General features: G+C 47.4%; 2 protein-coding genes across 8 annotated transcripts in view; one reads left to right on the forward strand and one right to left on the reverse strand.

Annotated features, from left to right (window-relative positions):
* The window catches only part of WDR37 (WD repeat domain 37), a 32,928-nt gene extending 27,323 nt beyond the window's left edge, over positions 1–5,605 (reverse strand). For 2 of the 4 annotated variants that reach the window (XM_045529974.1, XM_045529971.1), the window contains exons 1-2: positions 5,442–5,605; positions 849–1,026 (exon numbers count right to left, since the gene is read on the reverse strand). In XM_045529974.1, coding sequence (XP_045385930.1) covers positions 849–986 — 138 coding nt within the window. In that variant the 5' untranslated portion in view covers positions 987–1,026; positions 5,442–5,605. Of the gene's footprint in view, positions 1–848; positions 1,061–5,367; positions 5,421–5,441 lie in introns of those variants that run through there. The other 2 variants (XM_045529972.1, XM_045529973.1) reach the window with 2 other exon arrangements.
* An 80-nt stretch (positions 5,606–5,685) lies between these two features.
* IDI1 (isopentenyl-diphosphate delta isomerase 1) lies at positions 5,686–12,585 on the forward strand. 4 transcript variants are annotated; one of them, XM_045530671.1, is made up of 5 exons: positions 5,686–5,778; positions 10,025–10,197; positions 10,707–10,799; positions 11,234–11,364; positions 12,021–12,585. In XM_045530671.1, exons 2-5 carry the CDS (start codon positions 10,056–10,058, stop codon positions 12,336–12,338), a joined length of 684 nt encoding a protein of 227 aa, XP_045386627.1. In that variant the 5' UTR covers positions 5,686–5,778; positions 10,025–10,055; the 3' UTR covers positions 12,339–12,585. The 4 variants fall into 4 exon arrangements, with proteins under 4 accessions (XP_045386627.1, XP_045386624.1, XP_045386625.1 ...); XM_045530668.1 differs by lacking the exon at positions 5,686–5,778 and adding an exon at positions 8,186–8,313; XM_045530669.1 differs by lacking the exon at positions 5,686–5,778 and adding an exon at positions 8,327–8,362.
* The last annotated feature ends 2,070 nt before the right edge of the window (positions 12,586–14,655 follow it).

Consider the following 14,655-nt stretch of genomic DNA (forward strand, 5'->3'; position numbering starts at 1 on the left):
TTTATTTCCACCATCAAATTAAAATGTAATCACTTTTACAGAAAGCAGAACCAGGTGTTTATTTAGTCACTCACTGGACACAGAGTAATTAAACCTAATAGGAAATGCACTTGGGGGCAGCAGTGGTGCTGGGTGCTGAGCACACTGCCGTCCCGGCTGAGGGTAGAGCCGACCAGTCCCGGCCATAAAGGCGACCACAGGTTCTCACGAGATCCAAGACGCCCATGAGCCAATTTCTCAGAGTTAAGCCTTACTTTCCTGCAGCATTACGGCTGATGAGTTAGTTCTGACTGGGAAGAAATGGGATATACATTTATAAACGTATGTTAGATACATTTATAATTTGTTTTAATATAACATATACTTTTGTCTAGGCTTCACAATACTATTCTTTTAAAATGCTGACATATTTTCATCACCTATAAAGAAACTAGAAAAATTTTAAGCAAAACTTATCTTCACCAATAAAATATTAATTATTTAATCAAAGGATGGCACGCTCACCCTGCAGCAGAGACAGGACACAGGTACCCAAGCCACAGAAGATGTGCTTTCCCTGGGACCATTAGAGACAGAAAACTCAAAGCTGTGCTGTCAACTAAGAATAAAATCTAATCCCAATTGTCACACCTACTTCCTTTTGTTATTAAGCATTATAAACATGTTAACCCATCTGCGTATGATGTTGTATTTGACAGTACCTTTAATGGGGTTTTTGTTGGGAATTTGGGGAGGATTATTTTTAGTAACACAAACCTTTTTTCTACTTTGGAGACCTGTACACATGCGGCTACTTTTATTACACCGCAAACACGACCACCAAGCAGGCCCTGACCGACGTAACTTACCTGTCCTTCTAACATGTCTCTTGGCAGCCCCGTCCGCTCCTGCTCCGAGCTGTTAGTTCTCCGTATGGAAAGGCTGTGTGACTTGCGTTTTTGTTTTGCTTGGCGAGAGGTCGAACAACTTCCGCTTTCTGTGGGCATTACTTCTAGAAGGTAGTGCCCCAGTCACCTCCTCAACAAGCTACACAACGGCAAGGAAAACAAGTATGTTGTTTCTGATGTAGGAAATTAAAATATGGGGAAAAACAGCAGACAAAATAATTATTATGTTGAATTGCAAGCTTCCTTACTATAACTAACATTTACTATATAATTAAGAACATGACAAATTAAGATGTTTTAAGGTGGAGACCACAGCCTTTGTTACAGAGGTAATTTGTTTTCAAATTTCATTAACATGTTTTAAATATCAAATAGCAAAGAATGACTTAAAATAAAAAACGTTCCCTTCACCCAACTTTTCCCAGGCATGGTCTACTCTCCAGAGGGAACCCATTCCAACTGCATATTCCAGATTACAGGTTCTAGAAAAATGCTGTCCAAGAGAAATACAATGCAAGCCACACATGCAATGTAATTGTATCACTGTATTAATGTAATTTTAGGTGACACATTTGCACACTGTATCTTCTTTCTTCATCTACTACAGACTTAACTGTTTTCAACAGCTCCTACTGATCTTTCAGTAGGGCGTGGGTGAGACCGTGCCTCAAAAAAAAAAGCCAAGCCTAACCCAAAAATATCAGAAACCTGAAAAATAGTTTGCCTATTGTTTACAACTAAGACAGTTTTCAAAAGCTGTAGCCTAGTTATAAAGTTTCCAGTCATTCTCAACCAAAACGGTCGTGTGCTAATTATGAAGTCCGCACAAGACGATCACTGTGATTCCATTTACATGAAATCCCCAGAATAGGCAATTTATGTATAAAGAAAGTAGATTAGTGGTTGCCTAGGGCTGGATCATCTTTTCTTTTTAACTTTTTATTTTGAAATCATTGCAGATTCACAAGAAGTTCGTTGCAAAGATAGTAGAGAAGTTCCGTATTTCCCCAAGGGTTACATCTTATATGATTATAGTAGTTTGTTAATTTTGTTAAACCAAAAAATTTGACATTGGCACAATATATGTGTATGGTTGTCACTTTGTTACATATATAAATTCCTCTAAATACCACTATAACCAGGATGCAAAACATCTCCATCATCACAAAGACAGAATCCACACTGCCCGTTATGGCAGCTGACGTCCTCCCAACACCATCCCACCACCCCAACTCCTGAGAACCACTGATTTACGGTTCTAGGGTACATACCTAGAAACGGAACTGGTGGGTCCTAAGGCAACTCTATGTTTAACCATGTTGTTGTTTTTTTAAAAAAACATCAAACTATTTTCCAGACTAACTGTAACCTTTTACGGTCCCATCAGCAACGCAGGAGTCAGTTCTCTGCGTCCTCACTAGCATTCGGTGTGGTCACTGTTTTTAGTTTTAGCTGTTCTGATAGGTTATATGTCACTGTGGTCTTAGTGTGCACTTCCCTGACGGCTAGTACACCGCCTGTCTTCCCATGTGCTCATCTGCCATTCACAAATCCTCTTCTGTGAGATGCCTCTTCATGCCTGTTTTATAATAGATGGCTTGTGTTTTTTACAGTTGAGGTTTAAGAGTTCTGTATATATTCTACAGCATGAATTATCTGTCACATATGTTGGCTGCAAATCACTCCTCCCAATCTGTTGCTTATCTTTTTATCCTAACAGAGTTTTTCACAAAGCAAAACTTTTTCAAATTTTTTTTTTTTCTGAGATAGAGTCTCGCTCTGTCACCCAGGCTAGAGTGCTGTGGCGTCAGTCTAGCTCACAGCAACCTCAAACTCCCGGGCTCAAGCAATCCTCCTGCCTCAGCCTCCCGAGTAGCTGGGACTACAGGCATGCACCACCATGCCCGCCTAATTTTTTTTTCTATAAATATTTTCGGCTGTCCAGATCATTTCTTTCTATTTTTAGTAGAGACGGGGTCTCGCTCTTGCTCAGGCTGGTCAAGAACTCCTGACCTCAAGTGATCCTCCTACTTCGGCCTCCTAGAGTGCTAGGATTACAGGTGTGAGCCACCGCGCCCAGCCTCCTTCTGCATTCTTGACTGACTGAATGGTCTGCCCAACTCCTCCTATTATCTGCCGCCACGTACATATTATACCCTCTGGTGTCTGTGATCAAGACAGATGCACAAACACACAGCTTCAACACAGCACACGCTCTGCACACAGCAGGCACTGGCCAGATACTTCACAAATTAATGAAGCCCACAAACACACTTCGTGTTATCAAACTGAATTCTCCACCTTTAGAAATACTGTAATATTAAATATCATCAATGAACACTTAACTTTCTGCTTTTTTCAAAAGGCTCTTTTTAATATTTCCAATATTAATTAAATTGTAACTGTATAAACTATAAAATTCTAAGTGCATATAATTTGAGAAAGACATAACCAAAGTCATTTTAAAAAGCAATACAACAAATGATCAATTTATGCTTTCATTTGAAACAAAAATACAGTTTCATATCCAGTGGAATTTTAAAAATTTTTGGCTAAAGGAAGACATTTACTTGAATGATTAATTTCATGAACGTTAGTGACATGCAAAAGAATAAAGGACAGTATATGCATGGGGCATTCAAAAACATAAACGATGACTGAATTTCCACAGAAAGTTTAATAAAGTTTTCAGTAATACTGTATTGTAATAGCATTATTAGGTGAATTCCTGGTGGGCTGAAATACCAAACTCAACTCTAATCACTATCAAAGGAGACCACAGTCCCCTAGAGGCAACCTAAGAAATGTCACCATCATTGACTTGCTTAAAATATTCTGGCATTGATGAGTACATGCACGCTTATCAATTCTGTGGGTGACATTTAACTGGGATACATCATGAATTGGATAAATAATAACCAAGATTTTTTTAAAGATCTCAATCATTAAAGAATGAGCTCAAACCAAGGACAAAACTCACTAAATATAAAATCCTTTCCTCAAAAAAAAATCAAGGCGGAATAATTAAGAAAACTCTTAGTATCATCTCAGGGAAAAGGACTTAAGGAGTTTAGCTCTGGGCAACCACAAAGTAAGTGAACAGTCCAACACAGCTACCAAAAAAGAAGTACCAAAAGAAGCTGAGAGAAGAGGAAGGAAACACACTTACTAAAGATCTCCTGTGTCTAGCGCTTTGTAAGAATGTTTGGCATATGTTATATAATATTATCTGCCCAACAGCAAAATGAGGCTGATACAAACACCGTATCAGAGGACAGGAAGTAGAGATTTGGGAAGCTCCTTGTCAAGGTGACACTGCTGTGAGATGTGGCCCGTGTCCACTACCCCACTCTCCCCTGTGGGCAGTATTAATACAGAGGCAGTGTCCAAAAGCAGTGGATAACAGCACCACTCCATGTATAATTCCACATCGGTCTAGCTTCTGTGTTCAAGTCTGAGGACCACATTTCCAAAGGGATTTGCAAAGACTCAAATTCCGGAGCATTCCTCAGAAGAGAAAAGATCCTGGAGGTATATGACTACTACCTTGAGCTCTGTTATTTATTTGGAGGTAAATAATCCATAAATACTTTTAAGGCCATAACTCGTAGGCCAACAAACTGAATTTAAGAAAGAACCACTTGAACTTAAAGAAATGAAACTTCCAAGCAATTAGCACTGTTCCATAATAGTATCTACTTCAGGGGACCTGGCCAAGCACAAACAATGTTGTAGAGTTGAAACTGGATGACAAAACCTATAAAAACCTGGCAGACCCTAAGATACTTGTGCTCACGAAGTGGAACAAAATGTATTTATGCAACTGTGTTTAGCAAATGTTTATTGTTGTGTTGCTGCGTGCGGTGTTATTCTACTGAACAGCCGTCTTAAAATTAATGTTTCCCCCAGCGGCGGCAGTTCACCGGCGGAAGTCTTCTGAAGCGGAACAAAAGCATGGCGCTGTGGAATCACTTCAGCTTCCGCTCCCTCCGCGCTCACAGCCCCTCTCCCTGCCCTCCTGGCCGCCTCCCGGCACAGCCCCCTCTTTGGACAGAGCAAGGGCCCTCGTCCTCCTGCAATAAAGGCCTCCCAAGTGCTTCCCCAGGGCACAGGCAGCCCAGGGTGCCCAGGCCGAGGCACGGGGGTAAGAGAGAACTCACGGAGCATCGGGGCCCAGGGCCCAGCCCTCCTGCGCCCCGACCCCTCCAGCACCCAGTCCCTTCCTGCGCCCCACCCCCTCCTGGGCCCTGACCCCTCCTCCGTCCCATTCGCTCCAGCACCCAGTCCCTTCCTGTGCCCCTTGTCCTCCTGGAGCCCGACCTCTCCTGAGCCCCGTCCCCTCCAGCACCCAGTGCCTTCCATGCCCCATCGCCTCCAGCAACCGACCCCTCCTCCGCCCCGTCCCCGCCTGCACCCGGTCCCTTCCCGTGCCCCACGTCCTCCAGCAACCGACCCCTCCTCCGCCCCGTCCCGCCAGCACCTGACTCTCCTCGGGGCGTCCCGGGAAGGACTCGGCGCCCGACAGCTGGGAAGATGGTAGATGGTGGCACTCACCTGTCACAGCCGCCGCGCCCGCCACCGCCCGGAGCCAGCCCGGGTCGCGCACAGCCCGTCGGTCCCCACGACGCGGCACCCAGGACTGCCCCGCCGACGCGCAGGACACCGGTTATCTCAGCAGTGACGCGAGCCCCCCGACCCCGACCTGGCGCGCTGCACTTCCGGCGCCGCCGGAAGTCCCGGCCCTGACCCGGGCCACGCCCCGCGGCACCGGAAGTCCCGCCCCGGGTTCCGCTAAGCTGCTCGCCAGCTTTTCCGCCTCGCTGCCGGCGCCTACGACCTCATCCTCGCCGCGCTTTCTCGGACGCGGCGGCTGCTCTGGGGTGAGGAGCAGGTCGGTGCCCCGAGTCGCGGCGTGGCAGGCCCGGGCCCATTCATCTGGCGGGTCCAGCGGCAGGGCTGCGCGTCCCTCCGCCGGGGCGACGGTCCCGGGGACCAGCCGTCCACACCCACCCCGCCCGGAAGACTCCACACCACCCGTCCCCTCCTCGATCCCTCGATCCCCGCCGCGGGGCGACTATCCGGGGCCCGCAGTCTTGGCTCGCGAGGGGCCGGCAGGAAACCCCAACCTCGGTGGGCCTCGAGCGGCCTTCCTCCCTTTAGCCCAGGCGGGAGGGCGTGCTCCCCGGAGCCGGCACCCAGCCTTCTCCGGCCTCGCCCACGGCGCTCACTGCGCCCGTACTGAGCCTGGGACAAATCAGCAGCGTAAAAGCATTTTTCCATATGGGTTATATGGGTCGACGTTCTTGCTCCTTCCTTTAAAGATGAATCTCAAGATTAAAATTCAGGAAACAGTAATATGTTTGTTATACAAGAAACAAATTTAGCATTATATTTCAGGATCCAAATATCAAAAAAAAGAAAAAATTGAAGTTATTTCTTCATTAAGCATAATCATAAAAGCTTATCACTGTGTCAACAGAAAAGAAGCCAAACTCTGTAAAGTAATTTAAAGAGGTTTATTCTGAGCGAAATTTGAGGACCATGGGCCGGAGCCATGCCCAAGAAGCCTTGAGCAAGTGGACTTGCTGTGGTTCCGTTACAGTTTCATTTTATGCATTTCAGAGAGACAGGAATTACAGCTAAAGTCGTAAGTTAACACATGGAAGGCATGCATTGGTTTGGCCCAAAAAGGTGGACCATCACAAAGTGGGGCATTACAGGTGGGTTTAAAGACTCTTTGACTTCTAACTAAAGAAATGAAGCTTTGTCTAAAGGCTTGGAATGTTTTAAGTTAAGGAAGTTTTTTAAATCAGAGACAAGCTACCGGCGGTATATTTGTTGTGTAAATTAAGGACCTGCAGGTTAGTCTTGTCTGTGTAGCTTGAGCAGCTTTGTTTGTTGACTTGTGGTCCAGCGTTGTCTTGCAAGAGCACTAGCCTGTCTGTGGACCAGTCTTGGCTGTTTAATCACAAGCATCCTCATCATTTCATCCAGTTGGTTGCAGCAGACATCCGCTGGAATCAGCTGACCAGGTCTCATGAAGCTATGGTGGGTAATACCAGCGCTGGACCACCAAACAGACACCATTGTCTTTTTTTTGATGAATATTCGGTTTTGGACTGTGTTTCTTGCACTTCATGTTTATCCAGTCATTGTGCTGAATGCTTGTGATTGTTAAAAAGAATCTATTTTTTGGTGGTTAGTAATGCCCAAATAAAAAAAGAGAAAAACCTATCTTTTATCACACATTAACAATATAGTGTAGAAATGGTTCGCGTTTATGTCTGAGGGGAAAGGAAGGCAAGCTTCCAGACGATTTTTCTTTTGACATGTAATCTGTGGAGTACCCAGCTAGCCAGCCTCTTTACCTTGTCGATTTGTTTTATTTATTTATTTTTTTTTTTTTGAGACAGAGTCTTGCTTTGTCCCGGGCTAGAGTGAGTGCCGTGGCATCAGCCTAGCTCACAGCAACCTCAAACTCCTGGGCTTAAGCGATCCTCCTGCCTCAGCCTCCCGAGTAGCTGGGACTATAGGCATGCGCCACCATGCTCGGCTAATTTTTTTTGTATATATATTTTAGTTGGCCAGATAATTTTCCTTTCTATTTTTAGTAGAGACGGGGTCTCGCTCTTGCTCAGGCTGGTCTCGAACTTCTGACCTCCAGCGATCCACCCGCCTCGGCCTCCCAGAGTGCTGGGATTACAGGCGTGAGCCACCGCGCCCGGCCCTTGTCGATTTGTTTTAAATGGTCTAATGTTGGAACACTAACGTCAAACCTTGTTAATTTATACGTGGGTTGGGATGAATTCACTTCCACTACAGTCTTTAGTTATCATTATCCACCTTGGTCTCAGGCAGGGGTCACCGGGGTCCGCGGCCGACACCTGCCCCGCACTCAGTCCCGCCCGCGGACAGGAGCGCGCAGGGACGCGCCACCAAGCTGCACCGCTCGAAAGCAGCGACCCAGGCGCGCGCTCCCAGGGGCAGTGCGCAGGCGCATCCGACGGGTCCGCCCCGCTCGGGAGCGCGCGCTTCCGGTCGCTGGGCGACAGCGCGCAGCCTCCTCAGCACGTCGGGCGGTCTCCGCCCCTCTCCGGCGCCTGACGAGCACAGCCGCTGACGCCTCCTCCGCCGGCCGGGAGCGCCACGCTTCGGCACCGGGGGTGGCGAGGACCGTGCTCGAGGCGCAGGGTTCCGAGCCTGGGGCGCCGTCGGGGGCCGGGCGGGGAGGTGGCGCCACCGCGCGACGGCCTGGCGCGAGCGTGGCGTCAGGCGCACGGACGCCGATTGGCCGCGGCATGTGGCGCGGGCGGGCGCTGGCGCAGGCCATTGGCCGCGCGGCCCGGGGGCGGGGCCGGGGGGCGGGCGGCGCTGAGCAGGGGCGCGCGCCGAGTCGGGCCGGCGTCGGGGGCCGGAGGCCGCTGAGGTAAGCGGGTCGGGCGACGAGAGCGGGGACCGGGGACGCGAGCGATGAGGTGGGGGCTGCGGGGGACGGGGCGGGGAGGCGGGGGCGCGGAGGGGTCTTGCCGCGGGCTCGGACGCGACCTGCGGGACAGACTTTTCGGGCTGGGTCCGTGGGACGCGCAAACCGGTGCTGCTCGGCTTCTGGCGGTTTAGGCTTCGCCGTTCTTTTGTCAGTGACAAAACCGGGACCGTCGTCAGCTGAGCTTTGGTAGAACACCGAATTTGGAATCAGTCTCGGGAGACTTGATAAAGGCATGATTCTCCGTTTTGTAGAAATTCGAAAATGAAACACAGGCTTAGTACTCAGTTTATCTTACGACTGTGAAGTTTAGTCTCAGGGTCTCAGTTGTGAAAACGGTGACAGAGCAGTGTGATTTAGAACACCGTCGTTCCAAAAAGTCCGATAATTCTAATAAACCTCCTTCAGTGATGGTTTAATGTGGGCGGCCTCCGTATTTGGGTCCCGCAGCTGTGGACGCAGCCAACTGTAGGTCGGGAATATTTTTTTAAAAATTGCGTCTGTACCTAACACGTACGGACTTTTTTCTTGTTGTTATTCCGGTGTAACAATTACTGACATGACATTTACAGTGTGTTAGGTATCGTAAGAGATCATCTAGACGTGATGTAAAGCAGGCGTCCGCAGCCTATGGGAGTTGTGTGACTATTTCATTATATATTACAATGTACTGATAGAAATAAAGTGCACCCTAAATGTACCACACCATAAATGGTTTCATCCTGAAACCATCCCCCCTTCTCCGATCCATGGAAAAATTGTCTTCCATGAAAACGGTCCCTGGTGTCAAAAAGGCTGGGGCCCTCTGATTTAACGTACAGTCATGGGCCGGGCGCGGTGGCTCACGCCTGTAATCCTAGCACTCTGGGAGGACGAAGCGGGAGGATCGCTCCAGGTCAGGAGTTCGAGACCAGCCTGAGCAAGAGCAAGACCTCATCTCTACTGAAAATAGAAATTATATGGACAACTAAAAATATATACAGAAAAATTAGCCGGGCATGGTAACACATGCCTGTAGTCCCAGCTACTCGGGAGGCTGAGGCAGGAGGATCGCTTGAGCCCAGGAGTTTGAGGTTGCTGTGAGCTAGGCTGACGCCACGGCAGCTCTTGCCCGGGCAACAGAGTGAGACTCTGTCTCAAAAAAAAAAAAGAAAAGAAAAGAAAAGTGGATTCCAGCCTAGGTTGGCCTGTGGCATTCCTGAGCACCTGTGCAGAGAGGCAGGCAGTGGCCGAACACTGGGCACAGCTGTGGGGACACATCAGCGGGAAGAGAGAAGCTGTCGTGGGAAAACGGGATGGAAAGTCAGGTTGGGGCCAAACCACAGCTGGACAGACTCCTAAGGAAGAAGAATGTACAGAGGAGGAAGAATTGACTGTCCGGGGCTGCAGAGGGTGTCAGAGGGCAAGAATTTAGAGGGGAACTTTGAGGTTGGGACTGAGGAGCGTGACGGTGACAGACGGCCTGCGCGGTGGGCTCCAGGGGGTGCAGAGCAGCGAGACTGCAGGTGGAGCTGTGCGCAGTTCCTCGCCTCCGAAAGGAAGGGCCACATTGCTTACGGGGCTCAGAGAGCGGGAATCACTTCCCACTATACTGAAATGACATTCAGAGAAACATGAGATGATGAATGGCCTTTGTCTTTCCTTTTAAACGTAGTGTTCTAGGTCAGAGCCGACACTTTGTAACAATGCCTGAGATCCATACCGACCACCTTGATAAGCAGCAAGTCCAGCTCCTGGCGGAGATGTGTATCCTTATTGATGAAAATGACAATAAAATTGGGGCTGAGACCAAGAAGAATTGTCACCTGAATGAAAACATTGAGAAAGGTACTGTTTTCTTTGTTGAAAAGTGACCTGCCCGGGCATTTCAGGTTAGCTGAGAAAATGACTCTGGCAGAGGGCACGCAGTTCTGAATGATGATTCAGGTTTCCCGAGAGAGGGAATAGATGAATCCTAGCACAGCAGGGGTCGAGCGCTAGTCCTTCCTTTCTCGTGTTGGAGAGAGAGGCGGCATCGTAAGTTCCGTTTTCCCAGGTGTGCAAGACTGACGGGGCCCAGGCTGAATGTTCCTGAGAGGAAGCTTGGCTGGCAGCAACGTGGCCGACAAGGTCACCTAGTCCTCCACCCTGCGGCCGACTTCCTGCCGAGGTGCCAGTGCCCCTCCCCAGCCACAAGCAGGCTGTCCCGATGGCAGAATGTCCCGATGGCAGGCTGTCCCGATGGCAGACTGAAAAGGCAGGAACGGATCAAGTCACTAATGTTTCGCTGAACCACAGGGGCGCATCGGGCAGATAACTGGCATTTTCAGACTTAGTTGTGTTTTTTTTGCTTTCAGGATTATTGCATCGGGCTTTTAGTGTCTTCCTATTCAACACCGAAAACAAGCTCCTGCTACAGCAGAGGTCGGATGCAAAGATCACCTTTCCAGGTGTGTTTACTTGCGGTATAATTTCTTTTTGTGAATTTTATCACTCTGAAGTTCCTAAAGCTAAGGTCAAAAGGGCAATCCTGTGAGTGACATAATTTCATATTCTGCATAAAATAAGCGTATACGATGAATGCAACCTAATGAAACAGCAGTAAAAGGTAAGAACTGCTGAGGGATAGGAGAGTGTGTGTGTGTGTGTGTACATATATATTTTTTATCTGTATCATCTGCACATTTTGATGTTTTTGGCTAAGGAGGCATTAATAAAGAACTTATCTACAAATGTCTGTTTCACAAAATATTTCCTGATAGCCCATTATAACTGATTTTGAAATCCTAAAAAAATCACTCTTCTGTTACGTATAAAGGTTTTTTTGATCTTTCAGACCTGCTTTGAAGGGCAGTTGACCTAAGTCTATGTTAACATTTTCCAGATTGTTTCACCAATACGTGCTGCAGCCACCCGTTGAGTAACCCGGACGAGCTCGAGGAGAGCAAGGCCCTCGGAGTGCGGCGAGCCGCGCAGCGGCGTCTGCACGCGGAGCTGGGCATCCCCCTGGACGAGGTGTGTGCTCTGCTGCACGGCCGCACAGGCCGAGACCGAACACTCCAGAACGTTCCATTCGGGCACAGGTCTCTGCGTGGCAACCTGCTGAGATAGGAGGTGGCCCCAGAAAGCACTTCGAATAAAGATTATTTAAATTGTGATTTCTTAATATTTCAGAATTTAGCTCAGTACTGAGATGGACTGATGTGTGAACCGCTGTGTAAACCTGATTTTCAAAGATGAATATTTTCTTACGGAAATCCTTATGATTATGAACTATAAATCTAATTGCTTGAAGTTTTCTTTTTTCTGAAATTGTTCCCTTTAAATGAGACCTAGATTTAAAAAAGTATTTGTGATCTAGTTAAAATGGTGAATTTTTTTGTCTGAAAAGTAATCTTAAAATATAAAGGAGAATGTCACATTGAATGACCACCTTTTTTATTTTAATACTATCTCAGAAACATCAACTTTATAGGTTTGCTCCTATGGAATAAAATATAGACACTTAAAATAACAATGTAATAATTTTTCCATATATTGTCATTTCTATGTATCTTTGATAGGAGATTAATACTTTAAAAGTTCTAATTCTAAAACCGTACTGCTGTTCAAGATATTGCTGTAGTGTGGTGACTTTATTTTACTTTTTTGTTATGTTTTCGATGTGTTAGGTTCCTCCAGAAGAAATCAATTACTTGACACGAATTCATTACAAGGCCCAGTCTGACGGTGTCTGGGGTGAACATGAAATCGACTACATCCTGTTTGTGAGGAAAAACGTGACGCTGAACCCCGACCCCAACGAGGTGAAAAGCTATTGCTACGTGTCGAAGGAAGAACTAGAACAACTTCTGAGAAAAGCAGCCAGTGGTGAAATTAAGATAACACCGTGGTTTAAAATTATTGTGGAGACTTTTCTCTTTACGTGGTGGGATAACTTACATCACCTGGGTCAGTTTGTGGACCATGAGAAAATACACAGAATGTGAATGTGGAGAAGAATGATTACTGCAGAATTTCTCTACTTAGTAAACTTAGAGTGACTTGTTTTAAAAATTCAGTTCCCTGTCAGGAGAGCTCTCACACGGTACGTTGATAATTTATGACTTGTGAAGAAAACACAACTAATAATTTTGCATCATATGCCCGGATCTGTACTCTGTTATAAAAGACAGTTGTGAGAGATTTTATTTTGTAAAATAAAGGAGAACAAATAAAACAATTTAACCATCCAAACACACGATCATAACAAATTTGAACAAGTAAGTGGCATTTTTGGAACACTGCCGAGCACTGTGCTGTTTGCCAGGGGCTCTGTGTTAGCACTGACTCCCATCGTGCTTCAGAAAATGTGCATAGGGGCCGGGCGCGGTGGCTCACACCTATAATCCTAGCACTCTGGGAGGCCAAGGCAGGTGGATTGTTTGAGCTTAGGAGTTCGAGACCAGCCTGAGCAACAGCGAGACCCCGTCTCAATTAAAAATAGAAAGAAATTATATGGACAACTAAAAGTATATACAGAAAAAATTAGCTGGGCATGGTGGTGCATGTCTAGTCCCAGCTACTTGGGAGGCTGAGGCAGGAGGATCGCTTGAGCCCAGGAGTTTGAGGTTGCTGTGAGCTAGGCTGACGCCACGGCACTCTAGCCCGGGCAACAGAGCGAGACTCTTGTCTCAAAAAAAAAAAACAAAAAAAAATTTAAAAAGAAATAAAATAAATAAGTAAATAAAATTAAATATCCTGACAGTAACTTTCTACTTTATAAGTTTCACACATTGTATTTATCCTCTGTATACTTTAAGCTCCCCAGTCTAAATCTCCAGAGGGTTCTGTGCTCTGTTTTATTTGCACATAGGTGAGTGGGTGAGTGAACTTGTTCTCCAGACAGTGGGACAAGATCCTCGCCAAAAAGAAAGGCTGTCGGCCACGGCAGAAATGGAGCAAACGTCTCGGGGTGAAAGAAGCCACCGAAGGCTGCAGTGTAGGACCTTGGCTGTGACATGCTGAAGGGAAAACTGGAACAGGAGAAAGGTGAGGGCTCGGGAGAGGAGGGACGCACAGGTAGGATTTTAGGGCCATGAAACTGCTCAGTGTGACGGCACGAGGGTGTGTATGTGTTGTCGGGGGTTTGTCCAAACCTGCAGAGTACCCAAGAGTGAGTGCCCATGTGGTACTGATGTGACACACGCCCCCTCTGCTGGGGCAGTGGTGTGGGGCGGGGCGTAGGGGACTCTGCCTTCCCTCAGTTTTGCTGTGAACCTGAATGGCCTAAAAGAGTAAAGTCTATTAAAATTCAGCTGGGCATTCAACATCAAAGGAGCTTAAACTCACAGATCACTGAGTAATTGCAAATTAAAACCAGAAATAAAAGGACTGACACCCAGGGGTGTGGAAAGGATGTAGACTAACTTCTGCCCTGGGACACCCGGGTGAGCATCAGTGAGGGCTGATGGGGAGTTGATTGTACCCCAGGAGACAACCTGGGGGGTCTTGGCCCCTCACCCTCAGTGTGCAGACTCTGGTCCCCAGCGTACACACCCTGGTCCTCAGTGTGCACATGTCCTCCGTCGGCATTTTGAGCACGTTTAAGCCATTTTAAAGTCTGTACTACTAAGTTTGCCACTGGATCTTTGTTAGGGACAGTTTCTCTCAACATAGTTTTCCTTTAATGGGCCAGGCCTTCCTATTTCTTTGTTAGTCTTATCAATTTTTGTTACAAACTCATTTGAATTTTATGTGGTGACTCTGGAAATCATATTCCTCTCTTCCCCAGCATTTGCTAGTTTGGTTTTACTGTTTTAGCGTCTGTGCCAGAGATCAGTATGACGCTCAACTCCAGGTCTTCTCAGGTCTCTGCTGAGCATGTGCCCTGCCCTGGAAATGTGCACTGACTTTCTAAATTTACCTGAACATGCAACTGCTTTCGAAAATCCTCGTTATTGTATCTCTGGCCTCCAGTGGGGAAAAAAGGAAAAATACATGGGAAAAACCAACCGAAAGGCCTCGGCCCTTTGTGTTCCCTTCAGCCTGTTCAGCTGAGGGGGGTTGGCAGCCACAGTGCCTCCGTCTGCACCTCCCGTCAGCACACTCGTCCCCAGGCTGGAAGGACGAGGTCCTTCGCGCTTCCTCTACCTCCCACAGCAGCTCCTAAATGCGGGTGCATGTCACGGGGCTGGGAGCTGAGGGACGGGTAGGCACCACTGTCGCCAAGGGCTGGAGTTCACTGAAATTTACCGGCCCATCCTCGATCTGTAAGTGGAAAGTCTCTGAATAGACTCAAGTTCCAAAGTAGGTCCTATCCGCAGA

The sequence above is a fragment of the Lemur catta genome, chromosome 18, assembly GCF_020740605.2.
Source record: "Lemur catta isolate mLemCat1 chromosome 18, mLemCat1.pri, whole genome shotgun sequence".
Lineage (NCBI taxonomy): Eukaryota > Metazoa > Chordata > Mammalia > Primates > Lemuridae > Lemur > Lemur catta.